The sequence below is a fragment of the Haliaeetus albicilla genome, chromosome 2 (assembly GCF_947461875.1).
Source record: "Haliaeetus albicilla chromosome 2, bHalAlb1.1, whole genome shotgun sequence".
Classification (NCBI taxonomy): domain Eukaryota; kingdom Metazoa; phylum Chordata; class Aves; order Accipitriformes; family Accipitridae; genus Haliaeetus; species Haliaeetus albicilla.
In genome coordinates this window covers 12,087,887-12,114,840 of record NC_091484.1, presented here as the reverse complement: position 1 = coordinate 12,114,840, position 26,954 = coordinate 12,087,887, and the positions used below count along the sequence as shown (strand labels likewise).

Here is a 26,954-nt window from a genome sequence, read left to right as displayed (position 1 = left end):
CGGGCGGCAGCGCCCCCTAGCGCGGCGGAGGCCGCGGCGCTGCCTCTCGGGACCGCGGGCTTGGCCTCTGACCCCGACCCCCGCCCTCTGACCCCGCGCTGGCCGCGACATGGCGGGCGGCGGGCCCGGGCTTACTGCTGCTTTCCGCCCCCGCTGCAAGGCAGGTAAGCGCCCGGCTGCGGGCCGCAGGTCGGCCCTGGGGAGCGGAGCCCGCCGGTTAACGCGGCCCGGCTCCGGCTCCGTGCAGGGCCGGTGGTAGCGCCCGGGAGCACTCGGGCCTTGGGCGAGGGCTGAGGTATCGCCCCTGAGCGCAGACCGGGCGGCCGGCGGAGGGGAAGCGGTCACCCCGGGAGGCCACAACCAAATATTTGGTGATTTATACGGGAGAGGTTTGTCGGCAGTGGGTTTGGGCTGTGCGCCGTCTGCCCGGGGACCAGCACCCGGCCCCTTCTCATGCTGGCGTGCTTTGGGCTTTCCCCATCTCCTGCACGGTGCCGATCGGGGTCTGTTTCCATGGATTCAATAATTTGGCTGGGCAGCCCTTGCTAAAAAGACACAGATACCAAACATAAAAGAAATTACTGTCTTGGGATATTTCCTTTCATCTTTAGGCCAATTCCCATAGGCGCCGAGACTGTCGGTAGCTGCTGCCCAGCTGTACTCACTTTAGCTTTAGGCCATAGGGCACCAAGATGTCGTTATGCATCCTGGTATGCCCTGGCAGCACCTTTCCGTTACAGGGCTGGGTGTGTGTAGGGCTTGGTTTCTTTTGGGAGGTTTCTTCTAGTACATGGTAGTTTCTTTTTATGCTTCGTGAAACAGCCAGGTGCCACAGTCCCTCATGTTCAGCCTCTGTGACCTGCTCATGGCTGCTGGAGCTCGTTTTAGTGGCCTCAGTGAGCTGTCCTGCCTGTTTGGCTTCAGATACAAGAATTGTCGCTATCTGAATACTAAAATCCCCAAGGCTGCGTGGGACAACAGAACATTTTGGAGATATGTTCTCTGCTGGAAAAAGGAGAGGAGGTACCCCCGGGCTGTGCCGGTGGACAGGGGAGTTGTCCCAGAGCTCTTGTCACCTGGAAAAGAGAGGAGGAGGACAAAAGGGGAACACAGCTTTTATGGGAGGTGGTAGACTCACATCGGTCGTGGGTGTGGATTATTTCTTGCTATCGGAACTCAGATTATGATCTCTGACATTCTCGCATGACGTTTTTTCCATGTCCCCACAGGGGAAGTTCCCTGTGTAGCTTTGCTGCATGTTTTCCCTTCCTCGTTCTGTGGATGTTACTGCGCCGAGGCAGGTTTGACACATTTTCCTCCTTGTACCTGAACCTGCCGTTCCTAGAAAGGATTGTGGGCCACCGCTGCTGAGTTCTGACTTGGGCCTTTGGAGAATTTATCTTTGCAGAAGCTTATCAGCCTTAGCCAGTGCAGAAATAAACACAGGAAAATCCCAGCCTTATCAGGGCTCTCTGCTGCTAGCACATTGCTAAGCATAAATTGTGAGACTCAACACTTCCTCTGTTAACTCTTGGTAGAAATTGGTTTCCTTTCCCGAAATCTGCTGTGCTTGGCTCTCTGAGACGTGCAAGCCACTGCTTAGATATTAATTTTCACTTCCCTCTTTCCTTTTCAAGCTTTATAGGACTGACTTTCCTTCGCCAGCAAAAATTTTGGTTGTTTAGTCATAGCCAGCTAAAACTCCAAGCTAGTGTAAGGCAGGACTGTTGGTATAATTGCTGGGTGTCTTTCCACAGCCAAAGTCATCAGCAACAATATTTCTGATTTAACCAATAGTCCCTGGGATCACAAGATATGAACTGGTGTGTTGGGAAGTGCCGACTCGAATTCCTTCTGAATTTGAGACTCCTCCCTGCTTGATTGCTGCCCCATAATTGAAGGCATCGGCATGGCAGCAGTTGCATCAGACATGTGAGTGGAGGCTCCCTCCCGCCTTGGGCAGGCAGTGTAGCAGTACAGACGCAGTGAAGCGCTGTGGCACAAAGACATTTGTGCTGCAACTGAGCAGCAGCCCGGTTTGTGAATTCATTTCCTGGCTGACTTCGCGACGGCATGTTGCATGGTCACGTCTGTTCATCTGCGGTCCTGAATTCGGCTCTCCCTCCTCTCCAGGCTGCTCCAGCTTAGGGGACCGTGTCCTTCTCCTGGAAGAGAGGGTATTCTCCCCATGGGGAGCCTTGCCCCACACCTCTTCTGTGTGGGAAGAGTTTAAAGTGGACCTGGAAAGCAAACATTATTGGGGAATTAAGTGGCATTCTCAGTTTTCCTTTTCTTCTTCTTTAGTTCAAATGAAAGTCAGAGACGGCTGTGAAGGAAAGAGGCGTTAAAGAGGAAAAGGATGTCGAAACACAGAGATTGTGCTTTCCAGCATGCTGCTCGCCTGGCTTCTGGTTAGAATGTCCTTTTTTAACCAGTTGACTGTTTTGTACATGACACCTGCATGTTGTGAAGAGCAACAGGTGGAAGAAGAAGTGGCTATATGCCCAGGACATAGCAGATGCCCTGAGAATGTACCTAAATCACATGCCGCTATCGTGGTCGCTTCTTTATCAGGAACGTGGAAAAAGAATGCCCTATTTAGCCAGTGATTCTTTGCATAAGAAATAGCTGTTTAGGGTGGTATTGTTTTTCCTTCTCAGGAACCACTGCCTAAAACAGGAAGCTGTTTATTTAGGTGATCCATATTTTACCAGCTGGTGTACAAAGGGCAGTGCTATCTGAACTGACCTTTGCTGGGGTTTGTTTCCCTCTTGCCAGGCAGGTAGGATTTGTGCTAAGGTGACCTTTGCTAAAGGGACAGTAAGGCTAAGTTTATACATTTCCAGAATAACTCAGCATTAGGTAGCTCAGAATGTGGGATGAGAGTTTTCAGTCGCTCCTCTTCCTCTACCCATCCAGTGTGCAGGTGTGTTTTTCCAAAGAGCTCAGTGTACTGAACTGACTTTGGGAGTTGAGATTTTTTAAAACTCTACTTAAGGGTTCTTTGTGCTTGAGAATACTGCTCTAAGCTTGTTTTGAAATCTGCCTGTAGGAACTGTGCTGAGCTTGGCTGAAGAATCTCTTCTCCTGGCCAGTGCAGTAACATTTATGATCTAGAATTGTCTAAAGGGCTCTGTATGTGGCCTTCTCAAGATTATCTAGACATTTCTTGACATGTCACATAGAAATGTGATTCCCCTCACCCTCCAAATGCATTGTATTTGGATGCTCCATTCCACTTCCAGCATGTTTGTGTCGTGTATTTGGAACTGGCAGCTGATTATTTTTATTTTCAATGCAAGAGTTAGGTAACTGTTCACTGTTGAACACTGGGTTAGGAACAATGGTGGCCAGCCTATGTTATTTCTCTGCCAAATGTAATTTTTAAATGGAGAAGGGAACTGACACACTTTGAATATGAGAATTTATTGCCCAGAACAAATGTGTGGCTCAAGATGTGTTTTATTTTTCTTCTGCTTCTCTCACTTGTAGTGAGCTTTTGGGAAAGTGTATTTCAGTTGCACATTTTTTCTCTCTGGGCCCGTTTGTCCTGTCACTCTCAGTGAGTGTCATACACCCAATGCATTTCTGCATTATTCCAGAGAAAGGAGAATGTCAACATTTTGAGATGAGACATTTGAAGGGCAAAATTAAGCAGGCTATTTTATGTCATGGGTTTACAGAACCATATTATGATTTTTGTGGCTGTATTTCCTCTCATATGAATTGTCTTGAGATACGGTCACAGAAAGTGTGTGTGTGTGTGAGGGAAGTGGATCTACACAATGCACTTTGAGAATGTCATTGGTAAAGTTACGTAAATTTGTTCTCAAGGTTGGAAAATACATTAGGGTTGAGTTTCATTTTCTCTTATGTTTCCAGAACCCCAAGATTTCTTTCAGTTTGCTTGAAGGATTGTGTGTGCAGGTGCGTCTTTGATGGACAATGCGTGTGGTCCCTGGGCCAGGTAGGCAGACTGGCTCCTCTCCATTCTGTCAAAGCAGAACTTCCCTAGGAGGGAAAATGGTGCCCTGTGCCATGCAGGGGTACTTTCTTGGTGGAGGGGATGTGTGTTGAGGGGTATGACAACCAGGAAGAGTATGGTGTATTGTGCTTGTTTGAAGAGGAAGTTAACAGGCAAGTTAGCAGTGTTTGTAGCCACAATACAGACAGCTGGTTTTGAAGGCATCTTTGTGGTGGCTGCTTTACCTGGAAGGAGGTGTAGAGGGGTCATGGCCACAGGCACACAAATACAGGTGCCATTTAGAGGGTTAGGGAGGATTGGAGTGCTTCTGGCCACCTTGGGCTGCTGAGGCTGTCTCCTGTCTGGCAGGTGTTGTCATGATGTAGACCAGTCTTTGCACATTCAACCCAGCCCATGTGCTCTTGTTCCTCTCCATCTTCCGCTGCACACCTCTGCTGGGTGTCCAGAGCTGGAGACTCACTGGAGCTGGGCTCCCTGGCTGCACCAGGAGTGACTTTCATCAGCTCCTCTGTGACGAAGTAAGGGTAATAAGGAAGGATAGTAACCCAGCACACAACGCAGATCCCTCCCTCGCATCCTTGGTGGCCTTGGATGCTGAGGTGAACTAGAGGGTTAGTGATAAATCACTGTCCTGGGCACAGAGGGTCACGTGCTACAGGAAACTCCACCACAGCCTCCTCCAGGCTGGTTCCTACCCTTACCTGGATGTATGCTGTCTTCAGATCTTATTTTTTTAAACTCCAAGCAGTGCTCCTTGTTACTTCATGTTATGCCAACCAGATCCACAGCCAGTTCAGCACGGTGTTGCCAGGAGATTCTCCTGCTAGTGGTCATGTGTGCAAGCACGGTCCTGACAAACATTGCAGAGACCTCGACCTCAGCTCACACCCTCTGTACCTATTTATTCCCAAAGGAACAGCCAGTTGGGAAGGCTGCTTCACCTTAGTGATCTTTTTGGTTTGAGGGTTAGCGTGCTAAGGTGGGACAGGGGAAGGCTACACGTTCTCTCGGTGTGACTTTGTAGTGCTGGAGTGGGCCAAGAACCAGATCTAGCAGTTTGCATCCATACCTGGCAGATGGGATCATGGTACGCATGCTTTGTAGTCTGTGCATTGCTTCCCCATTAAGAAAATATTATTCTCTGCAAACTAAAGCCCAAGCACAGACTGATGTAACTGCACTGTGAATGAGGGACTGACACAGAGGGTGTACCGGTATGGTAGCTCAGGTGCACCTTGGGTTGTTAAGGGGCTGAAACAGATGCTTTTAAGCAAATTCTCATGGTCAGGCAAAGTTATTAATGAGAGAATTAAAACTGAACTAGTTAAACTGTGCTGTTGGCATTTTTCCCTTATTAATTTGTGTGGGTTTCTTGTGCTTGCCACTTAGAGATAAAACAGAAGAAGTGGTTTCGTTTTCCATCTCCAACAAGAACTGTGATGTAACACCCTGCCTGATAACCGCAGCGATGACATACTGCGAGAGAGTCGTTCTGTTTTCTGTAAATGTGAGACTGTCACTTGTGGAATGCCGCGAAAGCGGATGCTGCATGCCTGCTCCCCCAACTTTCCCTTCCCCCCCTTTTTCTCCCCCTTCTCCCCCCCCTTTTTCTCCCCCTTCTCCCCCCCCTTTTTCTCCCCCTTCTCCCCCCCCTTTTTCTCCCCCTTCTCCCCCCCCTTTTTCTCCCCCTTCTCCCCCCCCTTTTTCTCCCCCTTCTCCCCCCCCTTTTTCTCCCCCTTCTCCCCCCGCTTTTTCTCCCCCTTCTCCCCCCGCTTTTTCTCCCCTCCTTCCCTTTCCCTACAAGTTAGTGGCTGTCGCCACGCCGGCTGGAAGCAGGGGGACACACAAGCCGCGCAGAGCAGGCTCCGCACCCGCACAGTCACAGCCGGCCCCTCCCGGGTTTCGCAGCAGGGCTGAAGTGCTTCCGAACCGCCGCCCCCGGCAGTGTCCCCAGGTGCCTCCCGCCTCCGCCAGCCGAGCCGCTCGGTGCCCGGGCTCCCGCGGCGAGGCCGGCGCCGCCCGCCCGGGGATGCCCGGTGCCGGTGCGGGGCAGCCCCCGCCGGGGCTCCGGTGCCGGGGATGCGGGGCGGAGGCCGCGGGCATTCCCGGCGGGGCGGGCGGCAGCGGCGCTCCGCCCCCGCGGGGGCTGCACCGTCCCTATAAGTTCGGCGGCGGCGGCGGGGAGCGGCCAGAGCTCCGTTCAGCTGCGCCGTGCCTAGCCCAGCCCAGCCATGCCGCTGCCCCGCGTCCCGCCGGTGCTCCGCGCCGCCCTGCTGCTCGGCCTCCTCCTGCAAGCCGTCGCCGCCGAGTCGGTGAGTCCTGCCGGGCCGTGGGAGAGGAGAGGGGAGGGTCTCCCCCGCCTGCGAGCCCCGGGAGGGAAGGGTGCTCCCGGTGCCGGGGGGCAGGTGACCCGGCTGCTCCCTGCCGCGCCGGGCCGGGGCTCTCGGCCGGGGCTGCGCTTGGCGGCAGGTCCCGCTCGCCGGTAGCCTGAGAGCTAATGCCGCCGCTGCCCGCCCGGGGATCTGTCCGCAGCCATTTGTCCTTCTCCGGGGAAGCGGGGGCCAAAATGAGTTAATGGCAATAGGGCAGCTCCCAGTCCTTCCTCCGGTTCCCCTGCCTCCTTCCGGGCTTGCACGCCTCCGTCTGGTGCCAAAGCAGCGTTGTCCCGGCCCAGTCGTGCCAGGACTCCTGCCCTGTCAGCTACCAGTCCCTTTCTCTCCGCTACGCAGTGGTGAGCCTCGTCTTGCTCTTCTGTAATCGGGGCTGGTGGAATTGGAGCAGTACAGGGTAAAAGGGTATGTGATAGAAATGAGTGGCTCTCCATTACAGCTTTGATCTCCAACTGCTGGTCATGGACTTAAATCCTTTAATCCCTCTTTTATTGTGTGTGTGTGATGGGTTAGATACGTGCAATGCATTACAGCACCTGGGTAGACTTTCCAGTCTTACCTGAGTTTGGTTGTGCCCGTACCTGGTGTCCTTCTCTGTGTATCAAACCTTCCTCGCTTCCACATGGGAGTGAAAAATGATGTATTTCCATGGAAAGTTTAAGAGTCTCTTAACTATATAATGAGGTGAAACAGTTTGGATGCTTCAAGCTGGGCACACATGGGATCTTCATGGTGAAGCAGAGATTTTGGAATTCTGCCTTCCCTTCTGTTTGTTTGTTTTCGTTTGTGTGTGCCTGTCTTGCTGATAGTGCAGTCAGGACAGATTCCTCTGCTAGTCTGAAAGAGCTGCTGAGATTAAAGTAACTGCAGGAGATCAGGGGTTCTCAAAACGAGGTTTAATCATCCACACTGCTTCCTTCTGGACTGAAGGCTGGGTGGGCAGATCAGAACTGATAAGGCTCTGCTGCTCCCTCTAATAGGGACACAGGGTTGGGGGGGTTGCTGGTTGTAGAGTAGGAAACTGCCACAGAGAGCATCTGTAGTAATTGTCAGCTACTCTGTGCTAAGACCCACCAGCCCAAATCCACTTTACTCTAATCTGGTGTCTTTATCCCTTCTATTAAGCACGTGAATTGCTCATTTGAGAACTGGCCCAAACTAGTAGGGCAAAACTTTGGGGCAGATAGCATCTGGAAGTTGCATTGACTGTGTTTGGTATGAAATGTAACTTGGTGTCCCTGGGGAACCGAGTGGTCTGCAAGCATCGGATTTCTGCAAAGACAACAAATTTTGCACAGATGTATTCTGTTATTCTGTAAATCCTTATATAGAACTTGTACGGAGTATTTGTCCGTATCTTTTAAGCTACTTAAGGTGGAGTGTATGCTTGAGAAGTAACACTGCCCTACTATAAAGCCTTATCCAAACAAATTGTTTGGGTTACAGGTTGCTGGGGAGGAGATGAGGATGACACACTGTTTGGGAGAGCTCTGCTGGTGCTCCTCCCATATTTTTTTTATTTTTTTTTTAATAGTACTGCCAAAACGTGCAGAGCTGCACAGTACATGGCTCTTAGTTTTTCTGTGCAGGCAGGGTGAAGACAGGTAGCTGTTTCTTAACAAGACGGGGATTGTATTTCTTGCGCTTATGTAAGAGCATGGCTTTTGAGAGTGATTCGGTGCTTGAATATTTCCCTGAGCCTGTACAAACAAAAATGCCTTGGCTCCTTTCCCCTTGCGTGGCTTTCTGGTGTAGATGAGACTTCTCCACGTGAAGCAATCTTGGATGTGTAACAGAGTGGGGAATATTACTGAAGTGCTGAAGTGTGATGTTGGTGCTTAGGCTGTGAGTGGGTTGTGTTACAACAGCCCAGCAGCCTTATGTGAGAACATCATCTTGTTCCTGGGGGTGGAGGGGTGGAGGTTGGAGCTGAAGCCTGACATCTCCCAGTGGTCCCCAGCCCTCTCTGGTTGAGTGCTTTAGAAAGCAAAGGCTGTGCAGGCAGGGTGCTCCCCTCTGCTTGGGCTGTGCGAGGATGGGGTTGCTGCAGAAGATCCTTTAGGGGCCTGCTGCTGGGGACGAGCAGAAAGCCACCAATGCAGCCAAGACATGGGATCAGTGGAGTTGACGAAGGACTTGAGGTCTGCCTTGCTTGGGCAGAGTAGCATTATTGCACTCTCCCTGTGTTTTTAGCATCTAGAAGTGCCCCTGGCAGCACAGGAGGGAAGCAGGGGGTATTCCCCTGCAGCAGAGGTATCTGCCTGCTGCAGGCTTGGGCTGCTCTTATGTTTGACTAAGCTGCAAGAAGGCTCTGAGTGCCCTGAGCTCAGCAGGGCCCTAGCAGTGCTAATGGGCTTCAAGGTCATTGCAGCCGTCCTACTTTTCTGCCTTGCAGTACGCAGAAAAAGTCTCTGTGCAGCACAGCGTTGTGTTTGTGTGTTCCTAGCAGTATAGACAAGCAGAAATCCCGATGCAGAAGCTGCTGGGAGAGGGGGGAGGCTTCGTGCTGTTTGTGGTCTCTGTTTGCTGGTTTAAAGCAATCATGCTTGGAGGCCTCCTGATTGGCAAAGCTGGTGTCTTGTTGATGATAGCTGTGTTTGGAAAGTAGTGCAGCATTATTAATGTTAAAACCGGTTTGGCTTGTCCTGCTGCCATTGATCCCCGAGGCCTGTTCTTTCAGCTCTTTGCCCAGTTTCTCATCTGTCCCTCCCAATCAAATCAAGACATTGCTATCTGCACGTTTTACTTTATTTTACCTTCTGACTTGGCAAACACATGGGGCAGCTGAACATGTGGAGCAAATCCTTGCTTTGCTTCAGCCTCCCTAAAACACAGAGCAGCAAAATTACAGTGTCTAAGGTGATGTCCCTTAGTCCTGAAAGGAAGGAGCCCATGACTTCTAGTAGCTGAACCTAGAGCTGGCTGTGGGTATGAAAGGCCTGTAATGTGTAGAAAGAAATAGCCTCTCTAGTAGCTTGCACCTTGTCGAACTGCATGCACAGTTCCTGGGGTGGGAGTTCAGGGGTGCGGGGTCCCTCTGCAGCCCAGGACCTTGTCTATACTAGACATGGAGGTACCCACATGGGTGGGAGCAGTCGCCCCTGCAGTGCTTGGGGCACAGTCAGGGAAACAGCCCTGCTGCCCAGTTCTCATCCGTCTTAAGTGCCTGCCAGCTCCCATGCTGGAGAGCACTTCCTTGGGGTTCAGTTTTCCAAACAGCTTATGCAAGAGGCAAATCGCAGCTGAACTTGGTACTTTCCAGACTCACGATACCAGAGACTCATTCACTCTAGGAAGTTAAGGCTGTTAGCCAGCATGATTGCTCTCTTCCCTGCCCCTCCTGTTGTTGTCTCCCAAAGCTTTGGCACTTTGAGGTCCTGCAAAAGCCTAGATCCAGTCCAACAACAGTGAAAATGTTTTTCCCTGTATGTCTTCCCCTCTCCCCTCCAAGCCTCTGTTAATGGCTTTACCATTGCTTTGAGCTCTCTGAATGGTAGGGGTGGGGAGGCCATTTGCTGGTCTCAGATGCCTGAAGTGGAGCCTAATGGGGCCTTGTCATGGTTTCCTGTGGTGGCTTACTGCCTTCTTGATACACTTGTGTCCCACTTCTACCACAAGCTGGAAGCTGCTAACTTGACTTTCAGAGTGATGATGGAGAGGAGGGACTCTGGCTGGCTGCTTGGCATGCAGACATCAGCACAACTCCTGCAGCTACTTTTCCCTTCCCTCTGACTCCTGGTGTTGGGGAATGCTCCGTTGAAAACACGCTGGCTGCTTGAATCCACTTGGCTATAAGTTAACACTGCATTGTGTTGCATTTTGTGTGTGTTAAGTTCTCTCTCAAATGGACAGATTGATGGACCTTGTCTTTACAATCAACATTTTTTTTAATTCAGTGATAGTAACTGTACCAATAAAGGAGGCATGATAACTGTGGTTCTATGGTCTGCAATGTAAATTACTTAAGTTGACTCATAAGATTACTTGATTAAGTTACTGTGGCTCGCTGATGCCGCAGAGCTCCCCAGCTATTGCTTTCGCTAGACAGAACAGAGTGTCCATCCTTCAAAACACTTCCTTGCTCTTGAGTTAACATTTATCCTCTTCAGCCTGCTCTTAGATCCTTGCAGCTGCATTCTCCCCCTCCACTCATTACAGCTTGTTCCTTAATGCTCTGTAACAACAGCAGGGTTGTGCTGCTTTTGCAGCCTCAAACTAGAAGCTAATGCCGTTGAAGCACTACAAAACCAGTGGGGACAAACCCTGCGCATGCCTGACCTCCGGGCTGCTGTTGCAGAGCATATGTGGCTGTTTGTTTGAGACTTGGTGGAATGCAAATGCTTTAAATTAAGGATTCAGATGATTTGCACTAGAATGAGACTCATGTGATGAGACTGGGCTTGGTGGCTCTGAATAGACAGGGCAGCCTAGTTAAAGAATTTAACTTATAATAAGCTACTGCTCTGAGGGGCTATAAAAGATCCTACATTAATGAACTATTAGGGCTGCACTTCTGGATTAGTTCAGACTTCTTTTTTTTTTTTTTTTTTTTTCTTTAAGTGTGTGCCTGAATGGTCGTCCAGCAAATGCTTCTGCTTCTGACCAGCTCTGCTGTGTGTCACCATCAGCCCTGACTCGCAGCAGTCATGCTCTCTTGACTCAGGGTTTCTGGCACTTGCATGGCCTCGCAGCTCCCGGACACTCTGCTGTCACCCTCTGAGTAACAGCCCTGGCCCCTTACCCAAAGCAATGACTCAGACTTCCGAGGTGCTGCAGCACAGAGGTGGATCTCTTCTTACGGGGTTAGAAGAGGGGTGACAAGCAAAACTAGTGCTGCTTGGCAGACGATCTGTGCTGCCCTCAGCACTGAGCACCTTCGCTGCTGCCTCTTGTCTAATCTGCCTCACATTGTGGCTATGGTGGGCAAAAAAGCTATTGGGGCTCTGACATATGACTGCTGCCAGTAGCTGAGCTAGTGTTGGCACAGGCAGATCAGAAAATGGCCTTGTCTTGAGCAACCACTAACTTGCTCTGGCAGCTCTGTGGTTGCTGCGTTTTCAGACAGATAAAGTTGGAAACCAGAGTTGCATGGGGGAGAGGGGAAGGCAGTAGTATTATCTGAAATGACTGAAAGCATTCAGAGCAAGCTGAAGGAGTGGAAAGTCTCAAAAGAGAGGGTTAAATACTTAATCCTGAATCTGGAGAAAATGTCAGTGTAGGAGGGGAAAACACGCAAGATGTAGCCACGTCCCTCTCAGTTTCTGAAGGCTGGCTCACTTCAAAAATACACTTCTTGTAAAAGTCTTATTTTTGCTGGAAATATGCACTCTTGTCAGTTTTATTCTTAAATCCTTTGAGGCTGAGACTCTGCTTATAAAATGCCAAGAGGCTGCTGTTAGACAAATTATTGGGATAACTTAAAAATCAAAGCAGTTAATTAAAATCTTAGAGAGACACTCCTTGGGGTGGGAAGGAGACTGGGAGACCCATAGCACTGTTACCCAAGCAGCTAGTGTCATGTCAAACAAAAACAAGGTTTCTTCTTGCTTAAACAAATTGTGTTCTGTCAGGGAAAGCAGAGCCGGCTATGGGAAGGATTCCTCTCTTCTGATGTTGTTCTGCCTTAGCTGCTGAAGGGGAAAAGGTGTCTCTACCACAGTTCAGCTAAAACTGTGCTGCTGTCTGCTGTAAAACTTGAATACAAAGTGATGCGGCCTTGTCCCGTTTACCTTGCTGCTTGCTGCGAGGCTAACCCTGTCTCCTGCCCTTTAGCTGCCATTACAGTCAAACTGTAGCAATAAAAAGAAATGTTAACGTGCATTAGTGGCTGTGAAAGTGCCTGCCTTGGACTTGCACCAAAATGGCCTGCATGGCACAGTAGCCAGATATCTCGGTGCTTAAGGTGAGGTGACTGAGGGGAGCATGGCTGGAAGGAGGATGCCTGGCATGATGGGGTGCTGCCAGGCTGGCTTGGAGAGGAGTGGGACCCATAGGTGGAGGGATGGATCCTGGCCAGCTTAGTGCCAGGAGGGTGGCAGAAGCTTCTTTTGTGGGCTAGTATGCCCCTTTAAAAACAGAGAAACTTCTCTTCCCCAAGTGGAAATACAGTCCGTAGTGATGTCAGAAGCTTTTGCTTGGAAGACGCTGTTCCCAGTAAGATAAATATTTATTGCAAATCCACAGTGTGCAGTGGAGCAGATTCTGGAGCCAGGATCTTGCAGGAGACTGTTTATGTGCGGGCTGTTCTTGGCGCTAATTCTAAATTTCCCGAGGCTGAGTATGAGGAGCTGGTCCTGCATGTTGGTTAGTAAACGACTTGCTAGTCCAGCCAAGCACAGGCTTTGCAGAGCCAAGGAAGGAGTGACCAAAACAATAGCTGGGTCCCTCTGCTCCTTGCTGTGACAGTGTGGGTGCAGAGATGTGGTCAGGGAGGGCTGGAAAACTGCTGCCAGCTGCTCACCCCCTGCTCGGAAAGGGGCGGAAGCCTGGCTGGGAGTCCAGAGCTCTCCAAGAGAGGAAAATGCTCCTGGGAGTGACAGGTTTCCCAAAGTACAGCTGCATGATCCCCAATAGCACACGCTGTGTCTGCTGCTTTCTGGGCCAAAGCCAAGGCAACCTCTGCACAAGTTGGGAATGTCTCTATTAAAAAACAAAACAAGAAAAAACCCCACGCACTGAAACCCTGTCTCTGCTGCTGTAGCTAACTAGGAAAATCCCTGTCGTTGAAATGCTTGTTTGTATAAATGCTTACATGGGTATAGCCTGATAGCAGAATGGTACAACTACGCTGTGTCAAGTGCTTTTGTGCTGATAACTTCCTCTGCTACAATTTTTTGCTGGTATCTTTGCCAACAGAGCAAAACTTTAATAGTGTAACTGTGCTGGCAGAGCTCAACTGCCTGGGCTAAGCCTGAAGCTTTGGGCTACTACTTCTGATTAGATTAAAACAGATTGTGGGAGGGGAGGCATTTGTAGGGTGCAGCATTGGGAATCTTGACTGTACAAACAAGCTGAGATTAGCTGCATGGTGAGCCCGCTAGGAAAGGCACCCTTTGAAGTTGGGTGTCTGCCTGGCTTAATTTTGCTAACACTCTGGCATGAGGGAGCATAAAGATCCCGCAAATGCATGTCATGCATTTGTTGCCAAGTGGAAATTCTCCTTCTGTGTGCGTCCAGGGAAATATTGGGGCGTAGCTGTATTCTAGGAAAGGGCAATGAGGGCAGGCCTATCCCCAGCGTGAGGGGGAAATATGATATATGAAATATCCCAAGCCTGAAGTATCAGCATGAGAAATCATCCTTGATGGAAAAGCTGCCTTGCTGGGGCCTTTATATCCTTGGTTTTTTCCACAGGCAAGGATGCAATAGGAGCCTCCTGGTATAGAGTGGGGCAACTCAGAGTGACTCATGAGCCAGAAAAACTTCCTTTTTTAACCTTGACTAGATTTCTCCAGCTTAGGAACTGAGCCCTGGGCAGTGAAGTATATGAAATACCTATGATCAGGTTTGTAAATACCATAAAAAATAGAATCTCTTCATGAACTAGGCGTGTATCACTGCCCATGACGTGGGGAACCTTTCAGGGGTGTGAAATGTCTCTGCTGCAGTTGTTTTCCTCCTGAGTCACATGAGAGCTCCTGCTTTTCCCTCCTGCAGTTTTCCTCTGAACCTTATCTTTATTTGCTTCAGGGCAAGTGATTGACCCGCAGCTATCTGCAACTGCCTGCTGAGCATTATCTCCTCTAGCTGAAAGCGGGAAGCAGTCATCTTCTTCCCGCTCTGGCTTTTGTAGGTCTCCCGGAGCTGGGCATTGACTATTTAGAGCAGCTGTTTTGCCACCGTTGCAATAAACAGATCCCAGCATGTGCCTGTCTGGTAAAGGACTCAATCTTTATGGCTTTGCTCTTGGTTGATAATCAGGCAAGAGCAGTTAAACAAGAATTCATTCCTTTGTAATCTCTACGTCCTCCTCCTGCTTGCTTCTATCGCATGGCCTGAAAGGCACACGCATACCGTGTGGTCTGAAGAGAGCAGACTGTGTGTAAGCAAACGCACACGAGTTAAAAGGTAACTGAGGTTTGACTTTGTAAGTGCAGGGAAGCCTATTTTGAGCAAGCAGAGCCTGGGAGGATTCATCCCTCCTGCAGGGAAGGCACCCGTGACAGCGAGTCGCTCTCCAGAGCCTGGGATTACGGTGTAATTGTCACGGGGATTATGCCTCTGCTGCCACATGAGCCCCCAGGAGAGCTGCTTGTGGCGACACAGCTTAAAGAATCACACAGGGAGTGGGGGCAAGTGGGGGAGTGACCCAGGCTGAGGCTGTGTTAGTGCTGGACGTGTGTTACTGCACTCTGCCACCACGTAGCACGTGGGCTGCTGAGTGTGAGCACACAGGACTGGTTATGTGGCTGCAGGGAGATGGATACCTGGTTGGACAGGGACTGGGGATGCTTCTCTTAAGTCACCTTGAATGAGTGACAGTTTTACCAGCTGAACAGCCTGTATGTTGCTCTTGCTCTGTCCTATTAAGCAAGACCCTGTTCCTTGCTTGTATTCCTGAGTACAATTCAAAAAATAAATACATTTTTTCCCTCTTTGGTAAGAGGCACAAAGAGACAGCATGCAACAACTGGTCTGGGGTACTGGAGATGCAGTGCTATCACCTGCTGCCAGCCAAGAACTGCCTGCAAGCCCTGATCTGTACTTCTGTCTTTGATTTCCCCCTTAGACCTCAGAGACATTGCAGATTTACCTTTATGGCTCACTGTGGTGCAATTGCACCTGTACAATGGCTGTTGGAGAGGACATGGGCAAGGCTGGCTTTGCCCAAAGCCACTGTGCCTGTGGTCCTGCTCTAGGACTGCTTGAAAAGTGTTGAGCAAAGGCACGGTAGTATTTAACCATGTCTGGAAGACTCGGGGTGAGCCTGTCATGCAACTAAATACACGTGTGCCTGGATGGGAGCTGTTCAACTTCTGTCCCTTGGTACAGAGGCCAGCGTGGGCCATGTGTGCTGCAAATTATGTGGGACAGACTGACCAGGAACAAAAGGTAAAATGGTACCCTCCAAGCATGGGCACAAGGAGCCGTCACAAGTGGATTTCATTTTTTTTTTTTTCACTGCGGCTGATGTGTTGAAGGAGTTAGGTGTGACCTAGATTGAAATACTGATATTTGCTTTCCTCTCAGGACAAAAGTGACTTTTGTTTTGGGTTGGGGTTTTTTTTTTCCCCCCTACATAGAGCTGGAGCATGGAGGGAGGGGAGAGGAGGGAGTAAAGGGTCTTTTGGGAGGAAATATAGACCCTTCCCTTACTAGTCTGGCAGGAGCTGCCTCTGCCGGAAGCTCATGTCGCTTCTAATAACTTTCTTTTAATGTTTATTAAGATGGGAAGATAGAGCTGTCTTTGCCTGTTACCTCACTGCACGCCTCCCTCCCTTGGAGGTCAGCTCTATTTGGCTGACTCTCACCGATCTGAGCCACCCCATTTCCAGCACTGTGTGGCTCTTCAGCTTTCCTGCTTTTGGGGAGCTGGCGTGCTTCAAGGGGATGAGCTCAGCTCCTAACCCCTGCTCCTTTGCATGCTTTGTGTGAGCTTTAAAACCTTCCTGGTTTGCGTGCTTCTGCAAGAGCTTGGTGGAAGTGAACCATATGGAAATCCCTTCTCTTGGGCTCGGTGGTTTACAGAGCTTTGCATCCTTGCACTGGAAAGGCCCCATTGGATTCGGTGCTCTTTGGTTCATGATGCAGGACAGCATGAGGGCCAGGGTGGTAGCTTTGCAAGAACGATCTCTTAATAACCAGGCTCCAAGGCTGGGGCATATGGCCTGTTGCTCGTGTCATCCAGGAGCCCTTTCTTGTTGAGCTGATTCAGATATGCATTGTGGTGGTGAGGTGACATCTGTCCGTGACAGCACAGGCCTGGGAAAGATATATTGTGTAATACTGCTCGCTGAAGTGAAATGAGGTGATCTGTACAACTGTCCCCTAGTACAGAGCACCTGAGAAAAGCCCCAGCAGCAGTTTACATTTATCTGTCCCTACAGACTACAAAGAGTTAACAGGTCTGCACCTCTGCCCTCTCTTCTGCCACCTCCCAGGCTGGCCCAGCTCCATGTGCTTTTGTCTAGGAAAGATTGACTTTCACCTTGCTCCTGTTTACTGCTAGACTTGTGTACACAGTGCTGGGGAGGGAGATGCAGGAGCGAGTGCTGGGTCTCTGTGCCAAAGTTATAAACTTGATAAAAAGCTCCCTGCACTTCGGATGCCTGAGTCTCTGCAGGTCTGACTTCCTTTGCAGCTTGCTGGCTGTGACCCTTCTAAGAAGATTTAATGAACTCTGTGTTTGATCAGAGAAAAGGACCAGCCGTAAAAGCCCGTTCCATGTCTGGAAACCTTTGTCTCTGCCCCCAAACATCGTTTTGGGTTTTTTTTAAGCGGTTTGCAAAGGCTGTGGTGAGGATGTGTGGGCTGTGGCAGGCGAGCTGCCTGTGTTTGTTATTTCCCAGAACTAGCCAGCGGCTGGGGAAATGCACACATCGAACAGAAACTTTGCTTGCTCCCTCAATAAATAGATGTTCTTGCTTTGAGAAGAGGCTAGTGGTATGCTGGAGCTGTAAGTGAAGGCCCCAGGAGCACAGAATGGAGCAGGGTGGGCTAGGGATGGAGCACAGCATAGCTGCAAGCCCCTGCCTGGGGTACCAGGGGTGTGATTCCTGTGCCTGAACTGAGCAAACAGTGTCTGGCTTCATCCAGTAGTGCAGCCAGTCTCAGGCTCAAACATGAGACCTCTGTGCCTGGCTTTTCCAGGAATGACGCTCATAGTTCACGTGCCTGACATGCTGGTTGTCTGGCGGGGAATAAACTTATTTTTTTGCCACTGGCAGGCAGGAAAAGCTTCTGCTCCCCAGCATGTTGGTTAATCCCCCTTGCTGCTTACTGGGGATAAAGCTGCTTAACACGAGGAAGAAATCCTGGAACTAGACTCCTGCAGAAAAGGTTGATTTTTGTACAGACCGCTCCTAGAGAGGAGCATATTAATAGTAGGGCTCGACTTCAGCTGCTGAGGTGAGGTGGGGCTGTGCAGCCTCCCAGTCCGACTCTGCCAGCAAGTCCCTGGCCTGGCTCCAGTGCTGAGATAACAGGTGGTGGAAAGGAGACTCCGAGCAGCGCTGGTGCCCTTCTCCAGCTGGCAGTTGCAGAAGGTGTTAAGCTGAATGTGGCCAGAGACGACTTGGCAAGGGCTGACCATCGTCCTGCGGCAGTTTCCTAGCTTTTTCCTCTTGGCTGCAGCCTGCCAGCTGAGAGGAAGCACAGGCACCTTCCATGGGGCCTGTTCACCTGGTAGCGGAGCTGTAGGGAGGCCTGAATCCTCTTGGAAAGAGGTGCACTTTTTAAGCAATACTCCAGCGAGCTCTTTATGTGGCACTTGGGAAGCCTGAAGCCCTTGCTTTTAAGTCTGTGAAAGTGCCTGTGTGCCTTCTCGCAGGTGTGTATGCGAGGAATGTGCCTGCTCCAGACCTGCCCCGTGAACACGGCACTCCAGTGTTAACTCTTCCTGGGCTGCCCGTGCCCCAGGTCCCAGTGGGAGCCTGCTCCTTAGGAGAGCATGTCTCGAAACCTGGACTGTAAGTGTGGAGGTGCCCAGCAGCCCTCTTACTTCCCTGGCAGATGAATCTGTAAAATGAGGCTCGCTGCCCACAAGAAAAGTTTCCAGTATGGTTTGAGAAGCTCTCATGGCTTCCAGGAACTTCCCTGTCCTTGCTCAAGAGGATGATGAAGAGCAAGTTCGGGGAACGCTCCCATATAATCTCCTTTAAGCTTGTGAGTCAGTAATTTCCTTGTTATGTCCTCTGGCCTGTAAACACTGTCTGTCCTGATTTAAATAGGTTTTTCTGATAGCCAAACCTGGTGCGTTCCACTGTATGTACTAATCACTGTGACTGTCTGCCACGGCTTTGCTCACGGCTGGGCTGATCTGATAAGGCCAGCCTGCTGTCCAGCCACTTGGTGGCTTAAACGCAGGTTTTCTTGAGCCGCCCTCATTAGGACATTAGCTAGCTGTGACTCATAACAAAGTACGGCATGAGCTGGCACAGGGGTGCGGCTCAGCGCAGTGCTTTTGCCAACATTGGTCTGCCCTGGCGCAGCCAAGTTATACAGATCTGCAGCAAACGTGTTCCCCAGCCCCAGTGCCCTATCTCGGGCAGATGGGAATTGGGCTCTTCCTGCCCCTTGATGAAATGGCCAGAAGCTGTCCTGGGAACAGCTACTGCATGCTGGCAGCAGTTTCCATAGCAGGTCTGGCTTTGGCTGGGTTTCACATATCTTGAAATGAATTTGCCTTGGAGCGAGTGATCCATAATGTTAGGAATGCCCGGTTCCAGGCTGGGAGGGGATTTCTTCCCAGCTGGCCTTCTTCCCCAGCCCCCTTCCCATCACCTAATGCCAAGCTCAAGCAGAGTGGAGACAGGGGGTCTAGGAGGAGAGCCGGCCTCAGCACTTCATGCCCTCTAGGCTGTTCATTTGGTTATCTTCCAGCAGAGTTGCTGGGGAAACCAAAGATGCCTCAATAAGCTAATGAAAAGCACATCTAGTAGCCACTGCTCCTTATGCAAAATAAGAAACATCTTGTCCTGACCACAAGGTCTTGTTTGTGGCAAAACCAGTATACTAATGGGCAGGGAAGTCTGGGCTGGAATCAGGGCTGGGGCTGTGGACAGAGGAAGCTGACACATGGGTTGTGGCTGATTGTTGGTCTTCGCTTGCAAGTGGATGTAATTCATCAGTCGGTGTCACTGCTGGGCTGTAGGATGGGCCACACCTGGGTGTGCAAGCAGGAAGGCTGGTGCCAGCTGCTCAGGGTCTCTCTGCTGCCCCAATGAAGCAGCAAGCGCTGGGGCTCCAGTGGTGCCACCCAGCTCTAACTGTCCCCACGAGTCTCTGATCCTCACCCCTGTGAGGCTGTAGCTCATGGTGAACCGGTACATTAAGAAGAGCCGTTGGATGTGCAGGACTATGGAGTAAAGGGATGTTTTAAAAATGCTCTCCTGGGTAGACAAGCCTTCAGAAAGACTTGCCAGTTTTTCTGTGGGGACAGCATGAAAAAATGTTGACAGCCTTGCCCCTAGCTATGGGACTTCTTGCCGTAGGGGAAGGGGTCAAGTTCCCCACACCCATGACTTCATGGATGTGGAAACATCTGGAGCTGCTGGAATCTGCAGGCTGGTGTTAAGCAACCTGAGAGCTCATACCTGTGGTGCCCTGACCAGGGCTGGCCCCAGGGCTGTGGGGCAAGGAGAAATAGTTCTGGGGAAATTGCATAACCTTGGTGAGGGCAGGAGGTTTGTGCTTGCGGCTCCTTGAAGGTCCAAGTGCAAACAAGCTCTGGTGTGTAAATTGCCATTGTGGCCAAACAGCTGATTCTCTGGGAGGCTTTCCTGCCATTTTGCTAAGGTGTGTCTGTAACTGATCTGGCCATAGGATCGTGGACTTCATTTTACAGACTTGTTTGTTTACATGCCTTTTAAGAAGTGAGGCAGGGCAAGCTCTTCCTTCAGGCAAGTCATTACCGATAGCAAGTGCTCTTGAATGTCATACTATATCGCACTGCAATTCAGCTGAACTGACAGACCAGTTTCTAACCCTTGGGTGATAAAATAGGTTTGTTCTCAGTACAAGAAGCAACGAATTGCCTCAGCATGAGGCTTTGGTGCTATGCAAAAAACTGACCTATAGGTGCCAGGCTTTTTCTCTGGGAGTAGCAAGTCCTTCCAAATCCCCACTTATCACAAACTGAAGGTATTGCTTTTCCAAATGCTTTTGCTGCAAACTCCTGACCAAGATCTTGTGTTATTTTCACCCTGTGTGTTCAAGCGAACCTCCTGAATCTGTAGCCATCGGGAAATTCCCCTCCCAGGCTGGCTCTCACTTCTGTTCTGAGAAACTCTAGGGGAATTTGGCTATTTCCAGGCTGGTGAAGATAATGCTCTTGGTGGAGAGGAAGTTCAGCTTTTAATGTTCTTCTGATGGAATTGATGTGCTCAGCACAGGCTCTGAACTCCTGACCTTTTGTGAAATGCTTCTGAGGAGTTGCCTGATACTTAACACTTTTCCACTCCCCTTTACAGGTGAGAGAAACAGAGACCATGGATGCCCGATGGCTTGACTACCCTGCCTCCGGAGACTTGCCAGATGATGAAGACATTGGCGAATTCAGGCCTCGCTTAACTTCTGATGGGTTAGATATAGATGAGGCATCTGGGTCTGGAGGTACGCAGGGAAGGGGGGGAAATGGATCTCCCTCAGTTGATGCTGTGAAATTTCTTCTGGCACCAGCCCATGAGTGATGGGCTAAGGGCAGAGCCAGAGCTCCAGAGGGAACTAGTGTCAGGTGCAGATGAGAAAGCCGTGTGAATCGTAGTCACTCACAGATGAGAACAGTGAAAGTGGTTGTACCATGATGTTGAATCACTCGGGGAGGACAGATGGAGTCCAGCCAGGCTTGTCTTGCTGCAAGTGAAGAGGCATTGCAGTGGCTGGATCTCTTTCCTATTGAACTCCAAAGAACTTCTGAGAAACTTTAAAAAAATTTAAAAATAATAATTAAAAACATATCTGTTGTTGAGGCAGTGTTAAAAGGCTTAAAGTTAGTATCTCAGCTGAGGCCAAACAAGGTAAAGGACTAACTGATGTTCAAGTGAACTCTGTGACATGCAAAGTTCCCTGCCCAAACCAGTTTCTGTAGCTCCGTGTCCCCTTTATGTGAACATTTGTTCTCTAAAGGGGAAAGAACAAGTGCTGAAATCGGTGCCCAACATGTTTAGGCAGATCCAGTAACTAGAGGTTTGGCGAACTATCCTTTAGGGATGGGTGGTGAGAGCATTGCCTTCCATTGGCATTAGCTTAGCGAGCTATAGCAGACCTGCTTTGCAGGGTAACTCCTGATGATCTGCAGCAGGGGCCAGTGGATCCAGCTGAAGACCCCTCCCATGCAAGAGGTGTTGGTTTTAAGATTATGTCTCATCATCTTGTTCAATCAAAGCCATTAAATGGCAAAAGTACTAGTAGGTAAGGGGGAACTGTAGTCAGCAGAGAATAAGAGTCTTTGTCTGCACTTGCTGGCATTGCGGGAATTGTCTGAATTCTGGAAAAATAATGAGACGAAAACTTAGTGTCCTCTTTTTTTTTTTTTCTTCCCCACCCCATGCAGACTACTCAGACTCTGAAGATGCCATATATCTGACCACCATGGATACTCCTGTGGTAGGTATTGCCTCTGCATGTTATAAGCAACACGTAGCTACTCTGGTCTGTCTGTGAAGCTTTCTGAATACCCTTCCCCCTGCAAGACGTGGCATCAAGATGAATCTACCTGCATGAGCAGGAACAGTGTACTTGTAATGCACTAATCAAACTTTCTTTTCCCTGCACACCTTCCTACTTTCAATTGTAGGTAGGCTGGGTGCTACTGGGTGCTACCACTGATGGGTGTGGTTTGTCTATATTCTGTAGGTATCTGACAACTATATCCCTGGAGATACTGAGAGAAAGATAGAAGGTGAGAAGAAAAATACAATGGTGGACAATGAAATCATTCCAGACGAAGCTGTACCTGTCAAAGAGAACCTGTCCAACAAGATCTCCATGGCAAGCACAGCCAACAGCAGCATTTTTGAAAGAACAGAAGTCCTTACAGGTAATACTCCACCTTGTCCTGATAAATCATTAATACTGTAAATCAAAATAGTTTCTATTGTTCCCTGTTTTTCTGAGGAGCAGTTCCCTGCTCACAAGGGGAGTGAGATGCATTACCTCTGTGAGTACCTGTAGCAAGGTCACTTTTGCCTTCTAGTCCTTAAATGGCAGAAGAGCCTACTGCTTGCCTTGCTGGGCTAAACAGATTGGTTTTGAGCCTGCCAGCTGGGTGTTGGCTTAAGTGCCACTTAAGTTATGTAGCAGCTGCTCTGCTCTCAGATACTACCTTAACAAGAGGTGTATCTAGCCATAAATCAATGACATCATAGACTTTCATATCAAATGGAGGCATTTGCCTTCTAACCTTTGCCCAAGTCCTGCCTTTTTGTGAGCCTTGCCAAGAACCAAACAACCCCTCTAAGGGATTTGAACACCTAGTCAACTGTTACAAATCTAAGTACCTCTGTCTAGAGCAAAACCAAGTGACTGGCTTCCCCTCAGCATGTGGGACAGATCTGTCTCAAGGCACGCTTCATCAAGTACTTGGCCTGATGGTCCAAGTACAAACCTTGGCACATCTTGCTGATCTGTAGCCATCCTTCCAGTTGGAGGAGTGACTGGAAGAGTGGATTGCAAAGCCACCTAACAGAGAAGCTGTTGGAGTGCAACGAGTAGGTGCACAGCAAAGGATAAACTTCACTGGAGTCTTGTGGCTACCCTTGGTGTGAGGAGAGAGAAAATCTTGGTGGGTTTTTGTGGGTTTGTGGTTTTTGGTTGTTAGAGTGTTCTTTGGAGGGAGGTGTGGTGGTAGTAGGATGTTGCTATTTAATTGAAATGCAGAGTCCCCAGAGTGTGCTCACACAGGTAGTTAACAAAGCATTCAGATCAGAGCTATACCATTTTCCTGGAGTTGATGCTGTTTGTGGGTTGTGGTGGGGCTTTTTTGGGTGGGTTTTTTTGCTTTGTCTCCACACAGGGAGGATGTCTTTTTGTCACAATTTTTCTTGCACTAAACCAGAAGATTAACATGAACTGTTTGATGTGGAACATGTGATTATTCTATGGTTGGATTGAAAGCAATTTATGGCATTTTCCAATAGCATCTGCTGTCACTGAAAATGCCAGCATGTATGGTGACAGACACAAGGGCAACGCTGACACTGGAGGCAGTTCTGGGGGCTGGTATCCTTAAGCAGATTTTGAGATGTAGCTGATTGTTTGGAGTTGTCCAGAAGTTTAGACTTATTCGTGCTCTTTTTTCCTCCTCAGCTCTCATTGCAGGAGGGGCGGTGGGCCTCCTGTTTGCTGTCTTCCTGATCCTCCTGTTAGTCTATCGCATGAAGAAAAAGGATGAAGGCAGTTACGACCTTGGGAAGAAACCGATCTACAAGAAAGCCCCTACAAATGAGTTCTATGCTTAAAGCTCAGCAGCACCTTGTGCCCATCAAGGGATGAACAGACTGTATGGAAACACTGTGCCCTCAGCTGAGATGTGCTGAACAAATGCTCTTTTGGGATTGAATATCAAAGCAACTGTGAGAAAAAACAAACTTCCTACGTGATCCTTCCCATCCTGCTCAGCTAACAAGGGCCCAATGAAATACAAAGAGTCTGAAAAAACCCTCAGTGTATTTTTTTCCTAAAGCTAGTGTGAAAAGAATAAAGATGCCAAATTTTCTGCTTGGTTTTATAGAGGGTATATAAACACAAAACAGACTGTATGGAAGCAAACACCATGTGTTTGCATCCAGTGTGCTGTGCTCAGATTGGCTGCTTCTATAGAAGATGGCTTTTTTTATAAACCTTGCTAATAGATGTCTTGCAGCAGGCTGTTGATGTGAAGCATTTTTGTGGAGAACTATTTATGTATCTCTTACACTACAGATAATGTTGCCTTATCAGGGAGTAAAAGGCCCATAGTGGCTCAAAATCCCTGAATGCCATAAAGGTCCTATGGGAATGTTTTCCCCAGGAGACTTCTGTCTCTTCCTGTCAGCCCCAGGCAAGGGTCGTTAGTCCATGAAATCGGGACAGCTAGTTTTGTTTGGCTACGATGACACCCTTTCCTTGCCTTCAGTCTCGTTAACTTTTTTGAGGATTGCTTGTAGGATATTTTTATAACAAAATTTTAAAGAAAATAGCCTAATGTTTATATAAAAGTTTGTAGAAATTGTTTTGAAAGAATAAAAAAAAATTACTTTTTTAATTTCCTCAGATTTATTTTTTCAATCCCTTTGTGTTTCCTTTGGCTGGGCATTTCTCTAGAGATGTTGTTTTATATGATTCATATTCTGAACTGAAGCAGAGTTAGCTACAGTGTGTTACAGGTTTCTTGTAGTTCTATAGCAGCTACTGTAGAGGATAAAGATATTTATGGTTTTCCCATAACTTTTTTAGGATTTGATTTTTTTAAAAATAGAATTATTTATAGTTTCTGAAATGGCTGCTCTTCTCATTTGGTAACTTCTATCCTTTTTATGTAAAACACTAATATAATGAGTCTCTGTGAAAACTATTTAAGCTTTATTCTGTGAATTTTAATTATAAATTCAAGGCAATAACTTCTAGGATTAATCTGTATGCAAAATTGGATTCATAATATGATTGAAGTAGGGAAAAGATGAGAGTATTTCTAGCCTGTAATATATTATAATCAGTACTATAGAGCTATATATTATATGTTTTACTGAGAAATATACAGTTAAGAGTGAGAAGGCTGGAGTTAATTCTTCAGCAGCTTTACAGTATGTAAGAGGCTTGATCTCGTTTGTACTGCTGTTTGTCCAGTGTCTTGTCTAGAGGACAGGTGGGCTTGTGCTAGGGAAGGCAGCTGGGAGCAGCCTGAGCCCTGCGGGCTCCGTTGCTGTGTCCCAGGCTGTGCCTGGAAGCAGGCTGCGGTCAGTGATGGGTTGGGTTTGATCCTCAGAGTTGGAGCAGAGATCCCTATCTGGAGTTGCTCTTTGAAGCAAGCATTGGAAGCTCCCAGTACAGAGAAAATAACTTTTTGTTTTGGGAGCTGGCTGCGCTGCAGAGTCCCCTGTGGTACTGTGCTGAGTACCTGCCTCTTGCAGAAGGCTGGCTTTGGTAGCTAGAAGTCTGTCTCAGTGGCATCTCCTACCTGGGAGCATTGAGCTTTCATAGATGGCTAGCTCTGAACCTCCTGCGGTGGGTCTTTCTTAATATATCATGTACATAGCTCCTACCTCTGCTGAGAGTTAGACCAATTCCCCCAGGGCTCCTAGAGTGAAGGGTAATGTGCGTGTCCAATGCCTCTGTTGCAGGAAGGTGTTACAGAACTACTTTGCACAAGTCATGTCCTCCTGCAGCTCTTTGAATCTGGTGTGGTTTAAGACAAAATCTGAGTGTGGGTCTCCAAATTAAGTAACTGGGTAGGCTGCACAAAACCAGATAGTTGCAAAGGTTCTTTAGAGAGCTTATTGACTCCCGAAGCCTCCTTACTGAGGCTTTGTTGTAGGCTTTAGGCCAAATTCAGAGGCTATAGAACAAAGAATTTCAGCTGCCACCAGCTGAACCTGCTTTTCAGAGCTAGGCAGGCGAAGTGGGGAACGCAGGGGAGCCGAGTATTGAGACATCAGTGCAAGAGGACTTTTCCCAAGGGTCCTCCTCCAGTTTGACTCACTTACTTGGTCACAGTACAAGCGTGTTTGGGGAAACTGTGGGCTCTGGGAGGCTCTAAAATCCACACAGAGTTCACCGTAGACTGGGAAGGAGAGTGAGAACTTTACTGGCTATGGACAGCATTACCAGAAAGGCAGGAGTGGTGCTGCTTCTCGGGATATTTAGATTCTCTTGTGTCATTGCTCTGGGGATTTTCCACTGTTACTGATTTTTATTTTATTTTTTTTCCTCAAATAAACTGGTACTTTCTAAAATTGGCTTTTTGGACTGTTTCTGATCTGAAATTACTTTTGGGAGCTGGGTAACAGGGAGCTCTGCAGCTCAAAGGAGCTTTGTCAGCTGCTCCCGAGCTGCCTTCAGCATCTGACCCACAAGTGACTCCTGTGGGACCAGCGTCACTGGGTTTCTGGAGCTACTGAAGCTCCTCCAGGCAAGTAAAGCAGATGCAGTATGGCACAATGAGGTGAGTCCATCCCTTCTCTGGTGATCAGTTTTGTGACAGCACTTTGAGAGGGCTGTCCCCTTGCAGCCGGAAGGCACAGAGGGAGGTAGAAATGAGCTTGTGCATGTCCCCTGATGACAGCAGCACGTTTTTCTGCCCTCAAACATAGGAGAGCAATGTGCAGAGAGTCTTGCTCAACCAAGTTTCAAGCCAACCCTGTTTAACTGATGTGGGTCTTCAAGTGGGTGTAGAGCTTTTTCAGCTTCTGTGGGATCAGCTGCTCTGGGAGCAAGTCCACAGGTGACTTCATGCCATTTTGGACTAAAGCAGCTCATCTCTTAAGCAAGACTTGGAGGAAGCTGCTGCTTCTCCATTCCAAGCCCCTCTGCTCTGACAGCTTGGTGCTCTTGAGGGATGGGACCCATCTCGTGTCTCCCCGGGCACATGGGAGAAGGCAGGCTGTGCAGAGAGCAGGGCTGCTTGCTGGGAAAAGTGCTGAGTCTCCTAGGAAGTGCTGTATTTAAATGGATTATTGTCCTTGAGAAGATCTAATTCCCTCCTCCCTGGTGGGAACTCCTACTCTGGGTGATTAGGATTAGCGGGGATGGAGGAAACAAATTAGGACTAGTACACAGGCTCCCTCAGGGGTGAGGGAGTAGCAAACACTTCTGCTCCTTGTTGCCTGGTTCGTCACTGGTGTGCTCTTGAAGGTCCTCTGAGAATCTGCTTCTAGTACCTAGTAAAGCAGAGCTGTGTGTTCCCAGGCCTGACCTTTGGTCTGTGGGAGCTGCTGTTTGTCAGT

General features: G+C 49.0%; 1 protein-coding gene across 3 annotated transcripts; it reads left to right on the top strand.

Annotated features, from left to right (window-relative positions):
• The first annotated feature begins 94 nt into the window (after positions 1–94).
• SDC4 (syndecan 4) lies at positions 95–25,964 on the top strand. 3 transcript variants are annotated; one of them, XM_069806609.1, is made up of 6 exons: positions 95–164; positions 5,377–5,492; positions 20,505–20,646; positions 21,587–21,639; positions 21,889–22,072; positions 23,341–25,964. In XM_069806609.1, the coding sequence occupies exons 1-6, from the start codon at positions 110–112 to the stop codon at positions 23,490–23,492; spliced, it is 702 nt and encodes a 233-aa protein (XP_069662710.1). In that variant the 5' UTR covers positions 95–109; the 3' UTR covers positions 23,493–25,964. The 3 variants fall into 3 exon arrangements, with proteins under 3 accessions (XP_069662710.1, XP_069662720.1, XP_069662731.1); XM_069806619.1 differs by lacking the exon at positions 95–164 and adding an exon at positions 3,931–3,967; XM_069806630.1 differs by lacking the exons at positions 95–164; positions 5,377–5,492 and adding an exon at positions 6,141–6,297.
• The last annotated feature ends 990 nt before the right edge of the window (positions 25,965–26,954 follow it).